At 53.9% G+C, this 14,795-nt stretch overlaps 1 protein-coding gene across 1 annotated transcript in view; it reads left to right on the top strand.

Moving 5' to 3' along the window:
* DSCAML1 (DS cell adhesion molecule like 1) overlaps positions 1-14,567 on the top strand; it is a 95,907-nt gene extending 81,340 nt beyond the window's left edge. The window contains exons 15-34 of the mRNA XM_039721756.1: positions 162-329; positions 478-548; positions 1,414-1,654; positions 2,519-2,665; positions 2,739-2,894; positions 3,429-3,568; positions 4,679-4,832; positions 5,014-5,131; positions 5,224-5,387; positions 5,555-5,653; positions 7,273-7,461; positions 7,545-7,832; positions 7,919-8,074; positions 8,193-8,223; positions 8,552-8,670; positions 8,797-8,949; positions 9,133-9,327; positions 9,746-10,057; positions 13,614-13,656; positions 13,935-14,567. Coding sequence (XP_039577690.1) covers positions 162-329; positions 478-548; positions 1,414-1,654; positions 2,519-2,665; positions 2,739-2,894; positions 3,429-3,568; positions 4,679-4,832; positions 5,014-5,131; positions 5,224-5,387; positions 5,555-5,653; positions 7,273-7,461; positions 7,545-7,832; positions 7,919-8,074; positions 8,193-8,223; positions 8,552-8,670; positions 8,797-8,949; positions 9,133-9,327; positions 9,746-10,057; positions 13,614-13,656; positions 13,935-14,151 — 3,161 coding nt within the window. The 3' untranslated portion in view covers positions 14,152-14,567. The remainder of the gene's footprint in view (positions 1-161; positions 330-477; positions 549-1,413; positions 1,655-2,518; positions 2,666-2,738; positions 2,895-3,428; positions 3,569-4,678; positions 4,833-5,013; positions 5,132-5,223; positions 5,388-5,554; positions 5,654-7,272; positions 7,462-7,544; positions 7,833-7,918; positions 8,075-8,192; positions 8,224-8,551; positions 8,671-8,796; positions 8,950-9,132; positions 9,328-9,745; positions 10,058-13,613; positions 13,657-13,934) is intronic.
* The last annotated feature ends 228 nt before the right edge of the window (positions 14,568-14,795 follow it).

Here is a 14,795-nt window from a genome sequence, read left to right as displayed (position 1 = left end):
CCCAGCGCACAACAGCGAGAGAGAGAAGCAGCACCTCTCCAGGGGTACAAGAGCTGGGGGTGCCTGGGGACCTCACCTGCCTGAGCATGGCCCCTCAGCACTGCAGACCCTGGGTGGGATCCAGGCTCTGACCCTTCTGCCCCGCTCTGCTGCTCTTCCAGATTCCTGGGATTTTAAGCAGTCCACACGCAACATCTCCCCGACCATCAACCAGGCGAACATCGTGGACCTGCACCCCGCCTCGGTGTACAGCATCCGCATGTACTCCTTCAACAAGATCGGGCGCAGCGAGCCCAGCAAGGAGCTCACCATCAGCACCGAGGAAGCAGGTGCCTCCCTGGGCTCCTGGCGTGGGGCTGGTGGGCAGGGGGAGCACGGGGAAGCTGGCTGAGGTACAGCTCTGCTAAAGCCAGGGGGTTTCCTGGTGAGGAGCTCCTGAACCTTCTCAATGTGCAATTTTGTGTTCATCTCTCTCAGCTCCCGATGGCCCTCCGATGGATGTCACCTTGCAGCCCATCACCTCCCAGAGCATCCAGGTCACCTGGAAGGTGAGTGAGGCTGGGATGGTGTGTGGGCTTTTTTTAGCTATGGCGGTTTGGCTAAATGCTGTCCCAGCTTGTCCTGAGACCCAGCATGCCATCAATATTACAAGAATCGGGAAGAATCTCCCAGGAAAAGGGAAAATCTGCAGGCTGGGCAAGCAGCTCGCCTTATTGCTCAGGGCTCTTATCAATCATGTTTTACAACAAGCTCATTATCTCATAGGGTGTCCGTGGGGGACCATGGGGCAGAGAGGCTAAATATGTAAAAACTCAGGTGCTGCACTGCAAAGTGTTTGAGCAGAGATCAATAAAACTTAGAACCGGATTTATTTTTCCGAAGCTGCCTAATGAAAAATAAAATTGATTATAAAGTTAGGACTTGGGAATGAACTGCTAAGTCAATAAATTTAGGGTTCCAGCTTCTCCCCCCACCTCCCCTTAAGCACTGAAAAACAGATTAATGAAAAGTAAGATTCACTTGAAAGATAAGTCACTTCGTTTTAGGAGTATTTCAGCAAGATGGATCGCCCTGGCATTGTAACATAAATTTGCAATCAACCCTATTGATTTGTTAATGCTTCAGAGAAATATTGTTTAGATTGATCTCAATCTGGCCTCTCAGGCTGCCAGACTTGGGATTTCTCCTGCTCCAGCTGGGGACTGGTGTTGTCCAGGCAGCGCTTTCCTCTCTGGTGGCTCTGAGGACCCGCTGGACCTTTTTTATCACTATTTTGCCACTCAGTAAAAATTGGGGAGGGAAAACAACTTGAAAGCCTTGGGAAAAGCCCCTGTGGAGAGATGGTTGGGGCACAGAGCCCTGCGAGCCTCCCACCCCTGTGACACTGCTCCGTCCTGCCCTCGCTGTGCTCAGGCCCCCAAGAAGGAGCTGCAGAACGGGGTGATCCGTGGCTACCAGATTGGCTACCGGGAGAACAGCCCGGGCAGCAACGGGCAGTACAGCATCGTGGAGATGAAGGCCACGGGGGACAGCGAGGTCTACACGCTGGACAACCTCAAGAAGTTTGCCCAGTACGGGGTGGTGGTGCAGGCGTTCAACCGCGCGGGCACGGGACCCTCGTCCAGCGAGATCAACGCCACCACGCTGGAGGATGGTAAGGATGGCCCAGTGACCAAACCACGTCCAGGTGCCACCCAGGGCGCTCAGCTGGTGCCCATCCCATCACACAGGTCCGGGGTGGTGGCTGTGTGCGCCCTCACAGCTCCCTGGGAAGGAGCCGGGAGCACAGGACACCCGTGGCACTGGGTTTGTGGCACAGCTAAAGGGTGCAAGGTGGATTTTGGCACTGCTGAGGTGCCAGGCAGGTTTCTGTCTGGGACACAGTCACTGATGGCCTCGGTCGTTTTAAAAACAATGAGGAAAAAGTTTTGCAGTGCGTTTGCTCAGCAGTTTTTCATACTTAATTAAGGCTCTCGTTAGCCTGTCAAACCGCGATCGTTTCCTGGCTGCATTAGCACTCCTCCCGGGGTATTCAAGGGCCCCTGTTTTAGCAATAGTGTCTTTTCCATAATTATATTACCTTCATTTTGTTCAAACGGACTATCTGTATTAGTTTATTATACTCTGTCCCTAATTACATGGTGCTTATATTTTTGCACCTAAGTAATATGAAACAATAATCATTTTCAAAGAGGATCGTTATGGTGATGTATTATCATTTAAATGCTCATAAAAATTAGAGTTACCTCTTGCGGGGCAATGGGATCTAATTACCTCGCATCCAGTCAGCTCTCCCACTCTCCCCTCCTGGAAAGCATCCTCCCTGTCACCACCAGCACAGGGTTCACACCCACCTCGCTGGCCCAGGAGAAGGAAAACTGATGTTGGAGGCAGGACGGGCTGAGGGCTTCCAGCAGCACAGCGGGGTCCGTGTGGGTGCAGTCAGCTGTGTGGGACACAGCTTCTTCAGCCTGGCATCTCCAGCCTCCTGCTGATTGTCCTCCTCATCCCCCCTCAGTTCCCAGCCAGCCCCCCGAGAACGTGCGCGCCATCTCCATCACCTCGGACGTGGCGGTGATCTCGTGGTCGGAGCCCCCCCGCAGCACCCTCAACGGGGTGCTCAAGGGCTACCGGGTCATCTTCTGGTCCCTCTACATGGACGGAGGTGAGCGCACGTGGGCAGCGGGTGGCACGGGGGCCCTGGGGGCACAGGGGCTGACAGGGCCTGTCTCCCGCAGAGTGGGGCGAGATGCAGAACATCACGACCACGCGGGAGCGAGTGGAGCTGCGGGGCATGGAGAAATTCACCAACTACAGCGTGCAGGTGCTGGCCTACACCCAGGCGGGCGACGGCGTCCGCAGCAGCGTGCTCTACATCCAGACCAAGGAGGACAGTAAGTGCCTTTGCCACCCGCTCGTGCCCAGGGGCTGTGTGGGGCACAGGGGAAACCCCCCTGTGTACAGCCATGGGCAGGGCATTTCCCTTTCCCTCTCTTTCCTTTTCCTTAAGTGCTGATATTTAAATATTTACACCCCGCCTGCCCTACTTTAATGCCATTAGCTCGCTAGCAGAGCATCCCTGGGCCTGTGTCCTAGGAAGTGCCAGATGCTGGGAGGGAGGCGCAGCTGGGCAGGGTACGGCTGACAGATTAAGGAGATGGCCATTAAAAGCCAATCATGGTTTCTAAAGCAGAGCTTGGGCTGCAATTAACCCTCCTGCCTCTGGCTGACACGGGGACCAGAGCCACCCGTGGAGAGGTGTCCTGCAGGCAGACCTGTCCCTGCCTGTGTGTGCCACCACCATTGCAGCTGCTTCCCAGGGTGTGGTTGGGATGCCAGCCCCACAGCAGGGTGCTGCCACACCTCCCAGCTGGGCAGAGACCCTGGAAACCTCCTGGCACCAGCTCTGCCACGCTGTCCCTCCTCAGTTCCAGGTCCCCCAGCTGGGATCAAGGCTGTGCCGTCCTCTGCCAGCAGCGTGGTGGTGTCCTGGCTGCCGCCGGCCAAGCCCAACGGCATCATTCGGAAGTACACCATCTTCTGCTCCAGCCCCGGCTCGGGGCAGCCGGTACGAGATGGCAACGGGGCTGGGAATGGCCAGGGAATGATGAGCTGGCCAGGCAGGAGCGGGAGGGAGAGCTGATGCCAGGCAGCAGCCGCAGCAAAGACCTCTTGGGGTGCACTGCGGAATTGTCCAAGGGCATCTGTGGGCACTGTGCAGCAGGGAATGGTCCCATGGTCTCTCTGTTCCCAGTCTCTGGCATCTGCCCTGCTCAGCGCCTGCTCCAGAGGGGGAAACATGCCAGCAGCTGACCGAAAATGAAATAGAAATCCAACCTGGCCCCATCCCTCCTTGGTGAGGGAGAGGTTGATGGGAGGTCTGCAGACTAGTGCTTATCAAAAGCTCCTTCTCAAACTCATTTCACTATCTGAGCCTCTGGTTTCCAGGGCAACATAATCTTTTCATCAAAGCAACTGGTAAAACCGCTGGGATCCGATATTGTTTTCTTGGCATCTTGTCAAAACTGTCATTTGGGTAAAAAAAAAATTATGTATACTATGCAATATTCATATAGGTGTGTCTGTTTTGGGGTACGTTCACATCCGTGTCCCCACAAGGGCACACGTGGGGACAGTGAGCACACAGGCACCTGCCAAGTCATGCTTTAATAGACCCATCCTGTGCCATGGGGCCATGGAGCCCATCCCTGCCCGGTGCTGGCATGGTGGCACCGCCAGGTGCTGTGTCCATCCCCTCGTGGCACTCATGGGGCAGGTTGACTTTGTCCCTGCCGTGATGGGGACTGTCCCCAGTGCTCGCACACAGCCAGCCCTGTCCTCAGTGCACACACCGGGCTGGGGCAGGCGATGCGGTGACCCCCTGTGGGTTTTGGGGACCCCCTTGGCCTCTCGTGGCTTTGGGCCATCCCGGCTGGGGTTGCCTGCAGGCTGGCCCTGCTGCAGCTCGGCGGTGCCAGGGCAGAGTCCTTTCCTGGGAACAAGCATGCCGGCTCAGCCATCTGCTGCCGGCTCCCTGGAGGAACCACGACACCCGCCGGCTCTCCCGGGCATTGAGGGGTGTGAGCGGAGCCGAGCCGGGGTAAACCCGCGAGGGGCTCTGGGGTCTGCGCTGGGGGTCTCACAGAAGCTTCCCCTTCTCCCGTGTCCCCCTCCTCAGGCTCCCAGCGAGTACGAGACCAGCCCGGACCAGCTCTTCTACCGCATCGCCCACCTGAACCGGGGCCAGCAGTACCTGCTCTGGGTGGCCGCCGTCACCTCCGCCGGCCGCGGCAACATCAGCGAGAAGGTCACCATCGAGCCCGCGGGCAAAGGTACGGGGGGCTGCCAGCCTGGGGGCACACCCCGCTGCTGTGCCCTGCCCCAGGGCAGGGAGCGGCGGCTGGGGGACCCCAGGGCAGAGCAGGGGCAGCAGTGGGGTCCCAGGTGTCCTTACACCTGGGGGGGTCTGTGCACGGGGCCTGCCCCCAGGCTGATCTCCTCCTTGTCCCCAAGCCCCCGCCAAGATCATCTCCTTCGGAGGCACCGTCACCACGCCCTGGATGAAGGACGTGAGGCTGCCGTGCAACTCCGTCGGGGAGCCGGTCCCTGCCATCAAGTGGACCAAGGACAGGTATGGAGGGGGCTGCCAGCCGTGCTGGGGGATGTTGCCACAGCCATCTGCTGTGCCACACAAGGCTGATGTGCCCCCTGTCCTGCTGGCAGCGAGGACTCTGCCATCCCGGTGACGGTGGACGGCCACCGCCTGATCCAGGCCAACGGGACGCTGGTGCTGCGCTCAGTGAAGGCCGAGGACTCCGGCTACTACACCTGCACTGCCACCAACACCTGGGGCTTCGACACCATCATCATCAACCTGCTGGTGCAAGGTGAGGGCTCCACCCGCATGCCTGCCCTGCACGGACACGCTCCATCCCCAGTGCCCGGGGTCCATCCTGCTGCAGGGATGAGTGTGAGGTCTCCTTGCCACTTTTGGGGGCACAGTTTGGGGCACTCTGCATGTGTGAGGTGCTCATGGGCTTTCCCTCCTCCCTAGTGCCCCCAGACCAGCCCCGCCTGACCGTCTCCAAGACCTCGGCGTCGTCCATCACGCTGGCCTGGATCCCTGGGGACAACGGGGGCAGCTCCATCCGAGGTAGGGCTGCTGTGAGCGATGGGGCTGCTGCCAGCAGCTCATCCCAGACCTGTGACTGGTTCATTCTCATGGAGCATGTTTGCAGGCACGCTGTGCCACGTTTTTGTACCTGCACCTCAGTTTCCCCCTCTCCAAAATGCCTCAGAAATGCTTCAGAGTGAGGCTGATGGCTCTGAGCTCTTAGCAGGGGCTGCCAGCCCTGAGGAGGGGTTTGTCAGGAGTTTAGGACAAGCTGCAGGGGCTGATGTAGCTAAAGAAGGGCACATCACTGGGTGCTAAGGTGGTGGTGGCCAGGGCCAGCCCCAGTGTTGCTCCGTGTCTCCTGGCATTGGGTGCCACACTGAACCCACCAGAGCAGGAGCTGTCCCACATCCCTGACAGGCTGGGGGCTTTGGGAGGGCTCCAGGAGCATCCCAGCCTTCCCAAGTCTCCTTTCTGCTCTGATTCATCTCATGAATTATAGGTTGAAACAGCTGCATGCGGAGGGGGGAGCGGGGAGCGAGGAAGGAGACCTCGCTTACAATTAATTAAAAGCATGAAAGTAATTACAAGCAAATCTCCCCAGCCAGCAGCCTTTCACTCCAGCGGACTCTGTTGATAAATTTGGTTATAATTGGATTAGAAATATTAAAAACACACCGCATGTACAAAATAAATAAATAAGCAGTGGCAGGCACCAGGGTGGGTGGTGCGGGGGTGTCAGGGCTGGTGTCAACACTGCTGGCAGTCACATGCCCGTGGCTTTGGGAAGCTCCTGGTGTCACCATCCACAGGGAATCCTTGGCCGTGGGAAGGTGTGAGAAGTGTCCCCACTGAGCTGGAGCTGGGTGTTCCCAGAGCTCCTTCACCTGAACCCTCTGGCGTTGCCACGGTGGTACCTGGGTGGTGTTGGCACCGGGGCTGTCCTGCCAGCCCTGCTTCGTGCAGCTCATTATGCACACAGCAAGGCAGGAAGCCTACTCTTCCCTGCTATTTTTATTTGAGAATTGGCTAAATATCCTGCAGAAACAGCCAAACCTCTCAGTGCACCAGGAAAGTTTGGTCAGCAGGGCCAGGGCAGCAGGGATGTGCTGTCCTGAGATGCCCCGATGCCCTTGGGGCTGTCCCTGTGTCCCTGTGCTCTCCCAGGAAGCCCAGACCAGCCGTCTCCAGGTGCCTTGGTGATGGCAGCGTAACAGGTTTGCTCATCTAGGACACAGTGTGCTTCCTAATACTCCTCATCACGGCAGAGGAGGCGGTCTGCAATGACAGAAGCAACTTCCCTGCAGCCTCCCGAGGGAGCTGCTTCATTCCGGCTTTCCCTTTATAGCCTCGCACCAGTCAATCACAGCGTGCACTCCCTCGTGGAAATGAGCAGCGGGGCCATCCCGGGTGTGCTGGGGGCAGGCGAGGTGTGGCCAGAGCTCTCAGGAGGTTCTGGGTGTGCCCACACTCCTCTTGGCAATGGCTTCTGCCTGGCTCTGTGTGGTGGGCACAGCAGGCAGGTTTCACCACCACCCGTGCAGGAATTGGTGTGTGATGGATGCCCTGGCACTGCAAGGCTGTGCTGGACGTGGGCACAGGCTTTGTGCCAGCCATAACCCCTTCACTCAGAGGTGACCCCCTCCTCGCTCCCACAGGCTTCGTGCTGCAGTACTCGGTGGACAACAGCGAGGAGTGGAAGGACGTGTTCATCAGCTCCTCCGAGCGCTCCTTCAAGCTGGAGAGCCTCAAGTGTGGCACCTGGTACAAGGTGAAGCTGGCGGCCAAGAACAGCGTGGGCGCCGGCCGCATCAGCGAGATCATCGAGGCCAAGACCCACGGCAGAGGTGAGCCCGGCCTGCGGCATCCCTGCCCCGCCAGAGGCCACGAGGGTCCCCTCCCCACCCTCCTGACTGCTCCTCTCCCGCAGAACCCTCCTTCAGCAAGGACCAGCACCTCTTCACCCACATCAACTCCACGCACGCCAGGCTGAACCTGCAGGGCTGGAGCAGCGGGGGCTGCCCCATCACCGCCATCGTGCTGGAGTACCGGCCCAAGGGCAACTGGGTGTGGCAGAGCCTGCGCACCAACAGCTCCAGCGAGGTGTTCCTGACCGAGCTGCGCGAGGCCACCTGGTACGAGCTGCGCATGAAGGCCTGCAACAGCGCCGGCTGCGGCAACGAGACCGCGCAGTTCGCCACGCTGGACTACGACGGCAGTGAGTGGGGACACGGGCTGGGGGAGCGCCGCCAGAGAGGGGGGTCCCGGCACGCTGAGTGCCCACCCGCCCCTGCTCTGCCCTAGGCACCATCCCCCCCATCAAGTCTGCCCAAGGGGAAGGTGATGACGTGAAGAAGCTCTTCACCATCGCCTGCCCCGTGATCCTGGCCACGCTGGGAGTGGCCCTGCTCTTCATCATCCGCAAGAAGAGGAAGGAGAAGCGGCTGAAGAGGCTTCGAGGTGAGATGGGATTCAGAGGCACAGCGCACGGGACCCCAGATTGTGTTCCTGGGCTGCCTCGTTGTGCCCTAAACTGCTCCCTACAAAAAACTTCTTGGTTTTTGTGTCTCCTCCACAGATGCGAAGAGTTTGGCAGAAATGCTGATCAGGTGAGTCTCACATCTGCCTGTGGCTGGGACTGGGTGGGCAGGCAGGGAAGAGGTGGTGCTGGGGGTGGTCGTGGCTGCTTTTAAGCCTGGGTACAGCCCTCACTGGGTTTCAGACCTTAAGGTTGTGGCAGTGACTCTGTGGCACAGCAGCCCAGTGCTCCTGGCTGCTCCTGCCTGCCCGAGGGTCCCAGCAGCCACACTGGAGCTTGCCTGGGCAGAGCTGAGCCCCGGGTGGGCTGGCTGGTGGCATTCCCCAGCCCGTGCCAGGCTGGAGCCGCCGGGGCTCTGTCCGGTAATGGGCGGGTCTGCGTCCCCTCTCACCTCACAGCAAGAATAACCGCAGCTTTGACACGCCGGTGAAGGGGCCCCCTCAGGGCCCCCGCCTGCACATCGACATCCCGCGGGTGCAGCTCCTCATCGAGGACAAGGAGGGCATCAAGCAGCTGGGTAAGCACAGGCAGAGTGCCATCCCCTGCTGCCCCAGAGTGCTGGGGACCCACGGATGGGCTGTGGGCCAGCAGGTGCCTACAGCACCTGGCCAGAGAGAGTCTGAGCTCCAGCTCCCTCCCACAGGGGATGACAAAGCCACGATCCCAGTGACCGACACGGAGTTCAGCCAGGCAGTGAACCCCCAGAGCTTCTGCACGGGCGTCTCTCTGCACCACCCAGCCCTGATCCAGAACACGGGGCCCCTCATCGACATGTCCGACATCCGTCCCGGCACCAGTGAGTGTGTGGGGCCAGGCTGGGGGCTGTACACACGGGACAGGGGTGGGGGAACTGTCCTCCAGCCCTGGCTGTGCCCAAAAACAGCTGCTGGGAAGGCAGAAGGGGTAGGCTGTGCTCCAGGGAGAGGGAAGGGTGTGAGTGGAAGGGACCCACCGTGACTCTGCCACCTTTGTGCCATAGACCCCGTGTCGAGGAAGAGCGTGAAGTCTGCACACAGCACCCGCAACAGGTACTCCAGCCAGTGGACACTCACCAAGTGCCAGGCGTCCACCCCCGCACGGACCCTCACCTCGGACTGGAGGACAGTGGGCTCCCAGCACGGCATCACGGTCACCGAGAGTGACAGCTACAGCGCCAGCCTCTCGCAGGACACAGGTATGCAGGGCCACCGCCTCCTGGCACTGCTGCTGGCAGCGACCTGCTGCTTTGGGGAGCACAGAGACCCCAAACTGTGAGTTCAGGGTGACTGAAAACTTATCAGTGGGATTGTGGAACCATGAGCAGCCAGGGCCATGATCAGCTATGGGGATAGAATCATTAAAAATGGTAGAATTAAAAATAGATAGAGTCATTAAAAAACCAAGTGGTTTGGGTTGGAAGGGACCTTATTGCTCATCTTGTTCCACCCTTCCACTAGACCAGGTTGCTCCATGTCCCATCCAACCTGGCCTTGAAGGTGGCCAGGTGTATCCCAGCAGGGACAGCCGGGGCATTCCCATGCCGTGGACAAAGGCAGGGAGAAATCCTGGTGCCAGGGAGAACTCAAGGTGGGTGACACATCCTCTCCCCACAGACAAGGGGCGGAACAGCATGGTGTCCACGGAGAGCGCCTCGTCCACCTACGAGGAGCTGGCGCGCGCCTACGAGCACGCCAAGCTGGAGGAGCAGCTGCAGCACGCCAAGTTCGAGATCACCGAGTGCTTCATCTCCGACAGCTCCTCGGACCAGATGACCACGGGCACCACGGACAACGCCGACAGCATGACCTCCATGAGCACCCCGTCGGAGCCCGGCATCTGCCGCTTCACCGCCTCCCCGCCCAAGCCCCAGGACAGCGAGCGCGGCAAGGGCGTGGCCGTGCCCATCCCGCACCGCGCCAGCAAGAGTAGGTTCCCGCGGGCTCCGTGGGGGTCCTGCCCGCCCTCAGCACCCCAAAGCTCCCCAAAACCCTTAGGAGGCCTGCCCAGTCCTCCCAGTCCCATATTCCTTGGTGTTTCTCCCTGTGCTGTAATGTTCTTTCTCCACTGCTTAACGCCGTTCCCCATTTCTTAGTATTTCATCCTTTCCTTGGCATTCCATCCATTCCTTGGGATTCCACCCAATCTTCGGTATTTTTTTGCCCAGTTCCTTGGTATTTCTCCCCATTTTTTAGGATTTCTTCCCATACCCTAGTATTTTTTCCCTGTATTTTACTGTTCCTTCCCATTTTTCAGTATTCCTCCCTATTTGGTAGCATTCCTTACCGTTCTTTCCACATCCCTCGGTATTTCCCCATGGTTTTTTTTTAATTATTCTTTCCCATTTTCAGTATCCTGGCTACTTTTTATTGTTCCTTTCCATTCTTAAGGATTCCTTCAATTTTTTAGTATCCCGGGCTATTCTTTACTGTTCCTTCCCATTCTTCAGAATTCCTTCCTATTTGTTGGCATCCCTACTGTTCTTTCCTCATTCATTGATATTTTTCTTTTTTTGTTGTTGTTTTTTAGTATTCTTTTCCATTCTTTAGTGTTCCATCCCATTTTTAGTATCCCTGGCTATTCTTTACTCTTCCTTCCCCTTCCTTAATATTCTTTATCATTTTTAATATCCATCAGTATTCCTTGTTATTCCCCGCCCCCATTTTTCAGCACTGCCCCAGACCCTCAGGACCTTTCCCACTTTTTGGTGTTCTCAGGGTTCTCCTGCCTTGTTTTTAGTATTCCTCAGTGTTTATCAGCATTTTCCCCCTGCTCTAGTGGAATTCATCAGTATTCCTTTGTATTCCTCAGTATTTCTCCCCTATCCTTAGTGCTAGACCCCAACAATCTCCCACCCCCATGAGTTTTATTACCTCGAAATAGAACAACACCTGGAAGATTATAAAAAAATACATAGGTGGGAATTGATAGTTAATTTATTTACTGATTATATAACACACAATATGATGGGACCATCTTTCTCCTCAAATTAGACCACATATTTTTATGGCATAGTTTAAGTAGCACAGAGTGTATTAGGTATTACACCATTGTAACCTTAAAAAAAATGAATTTACAGAACCTATAATACAGCATACAAGTTTCAAGGCAATAGTGCTATAATAAAACAAATATAACACCTGCAAGAGACAATATAATAACACAGGGCCTTATCTAGATAAAAATAAATATTATATAATTTTTATATATTTAACTATATATTTTTATATGTTTATTTGCAAAGATATACCTTTTTATAAAATAAATTTATACATAGATTTTTATATATTTGTATATAAATTTCTATATTTCATATAGAAATTTCTAAATTTCCATACAAAAATTTATACATATAGGTTTATGTATACTTATATGTAAATTTTTATATATTTATATATAGATTTATGTACATATCTACATAGAAAAGTTTTTATATTTTATTATAGAAATTTATATGTATTTCTATAGAGATTTATGTACATTTATCTAGACAAATAATATTTATATTCTTATATTTTTATATTTTATTTATTATCTAGTTATTTTATTAAATATAATATTTATTTAAATATACATAATTTATTTTAAATGTAAAAGTTTATATATATACACATAACCATAACTCGTAAACTTAAGGTACTAATACATATAATCCCATATATATATGTGCTGTATCCTTTATTAATACCACAGATCCTGCAGCACATTCTCTCCACATCCTGTGAAGAGAGGACCATGCCCTTAGAGCACACACTGCACAATATGTACAATTAAAGGAGTAATGCTCTGTGGCTAGGGGTGTAATATATTGCAAATATAAAAGGCAAACTAATAACAGGCCTTTACATCTATGCACATATAAAATCCTTAAATGAAAGCCCTACAGCTGGAGGTGATGCTGTAGAACACAAAGGGAGCAGTGTAATGGAACAGAAATAAAACCCTACAACACTGATAAGAGCCAATATAACAACACGGGTTATCCATACACAGACATAAAAGCCCTAAATTTGGGCACTAACTATAGATGATGCCATAACACAGCACAGCAGAAGCTGTGGTTTATGACAGCACAGCCACTCACCTTGGCACAGTAAAGCTGGGTGTGGGACACACCACATCCCTCTGCTGGGCGCTGGCACAGGTGGGACACAGAGCACAAGGAGCGTTTCCCCCTGTCCTTTACAGAACGGGATCTGTGCCTGCCCTGTAGCAGAACTCCAGCATCACGTTGTTATTATTATAATACTGTATTACACTGAACATTCAGCATTACATCACATTGTAACATTTATCACTGTGCATTTAGTGTTATAATTAACACTATTTCATCACCATACTTTACAGGACACTGTGTACAGCGTTGAACGCTAGAGCTTGACGCATCCCAGGCGCTGCGTGGAGTGGGACAATTTTGGGATGATTATGTGACACATTCTTTATAGCACAGCGTGTTCTCTATAGCACAGCCCGTCCTCCCTCTACTGCAGGACCTGGTCTGTGTAGCACAACACGTTCTCGATAGAACAACACGTTCTCTGCGGCACACAGCTTCTCCAGAGCCCAACATATTCTCTGTAGCACAACATGTTCTCGACAGGACCCATTCTCTGTAGCCCAATGCACTCTCTGTAGCACAGGTTCTCCATAGCCCAAGTCATTCTCTGTAGCCCAATGTTTTCTTCATAGCCCAACATGTTCTCTGTAGCCCAACTCATTTTCCATGGGCCAGTGTGTTCTCCATAGCCCAACATGTTCTCTGTAGCCCAATGTTTTCTTCATAGCCCAACATGTTCTTGTCACCCAACTCATTTTCCATGGGCCAGCATGTTCTCAATAGCTCAACATGTTCTCTGTAGCCCAACACATTCTCTGTAGCACAGGTTCTCCGTAGTCCAAGTCATTCTCCATAGCCCAATGTGTTCTCTATAGCCCAACGTGTTCTCTGTAGCCCAACGTGTTCTCCGTAGACCAGGTTCTCTGCAGCCCAACTCATTCTCTATAGCCCAAGTCATTCTCTGTAGCCCAATGCGTTCTCCATAGACCAGGTTCTCCATAGCCCAACGTGTTCTCTTGTAGCTCAATATGCTCTCCATAGAACAGGTTCTCCATAGCCCAACTCACTCTCCATAGCCCAACGTGTTCTCTGTAGCCCAACGTGTTCTCCATAGACCAGGTTCTCCATAGCCCAACTCGTTCTCTGTAGCCCAACGCGTTCTCTGTAGCTCAACGTGTTCTCCGTAGACCAGGTTCTCCATAGCCCAATGTGTTCTTTGTAGCCCAATATGTTCTCCACAGAACAGGTTCTCCGTAGCCCAACTCATTCTCTGTAGCCCAATGTGTTCTCTGTAGCCCAATGTGTTCTCCGTAGCCCAACGTGTTCTCCACAGCACAGGTTCTCCGTAGCCCAACGCCAACATGTCCAGAGGGTGGGGGGCAGCAGGGTCTCCACAGAGCCTTACCTGCCTGCTCTTCCCTCGGCAGGTGACTACTGCAACCTCCCGCTGTACGTCAAGTCGGAGGCCTTGTAGACCAGGTTCTCTGCAGCCCAACTCATTCTCTATAGCCCAAGTCATTCTCTGTAGCCCAATGCGTTCTCCATAGACCAGGTTCTCCATAGCCCAACGTGTTCTCTTGTAGCTCAATATGCTCTCCATAGAACAGGTTCTCCATAGCCCAACTCACTCTCCATAGCCCAACGTGTTCTCTGTAGCCCAACGTGTTCTCCATAGACCAGATTCTCTATAGCCCAACTCACTCTCCATAGCCCAACATGTTCTCCATAGCCCAACGTGTTCTCCATAGCCCAACGTGTTCTCCACAGCACAGGTTCTCCGTAGCCCAACGCCAACATGCCCAGAGGGTGGGGGGCAGCAGGGTCTCCACCGCCGAGGCGCGGGTGCCCACGCACTCCAAAGTGGGGGGCTCCAGGGACTCACTGCTGGAGATGAGCACGTCGGGGGTGGGCAGGTCTCAAAAACAGGGTGCCGGAGCCTACTCCAAGTCCTACACGCTGGTGTAGGGCCGCCGCCGGATGCTGCTCGTTTCCCCGCGCCGTTTATATTTAATTAACAAACTTGTACATAACGGACTCTTTTGTATAAATGAAGCTATTTTCTTCTTCTCCGAACAGAAAAAGAAACCAGGGCACAAAGAATTTGATGTTACAGATTTAAAAATATAATATATATGTAAACATATATATATATTTCACATCATTTTGAAAGGGGCACAAGGAAAGACTCAGCGACTTTTTTTTTTTTTTTCTCTCCCTGATCTTGTCGGTGGTTTTAAAAAAGGAACGTCTCCGAGACATTGCATGCTATTTTACTGTTCTGAAAACAGCAGGAGTTGCTTCAATTTGCAAATGCTTATGTGTTAATACCTTTTTCTATGAAAAAAAACCCAGCGCTGTGTGCAATAAAGGTTATGTTTATACGCGGGGCGTTTGTGAAGTGAGCAGGGAATGAGGCAGAGCAGGGCTGGGGCAGGACAGGGCAGGAGGATGGAGAGGGACAGCCCAGGGCAGCCAAAGTACAGAAATACAAAGACAAGGAGTTGACTATTAAATAATAAGGCAATTAGCCACCTGCAGGGCTGTGGGGCAGCAGGAGGGTCAGGAACTGGAGCAGCGACCTGGGAATGGTTCCATGGAGCAGGACAGAC

Source organism: Passer montanus, unplaced genomic scaffold (genome assembly GCF_014805655.1).
Source record: "Passer montanus isolate IOZ18808 unplaced genomic scaffold, ASM1480565v1 scaffold47, whole genome shotgun sequence".
Classification (NCBI taxonomy): Eukaryota; Metazoa; Chordata; class Aves; order Passeriformes; family Passeridae; genus Passer; species Passer montanus.
This window is presented reverse-complemented; position numbering and strand designations above follow the sequence as displayed.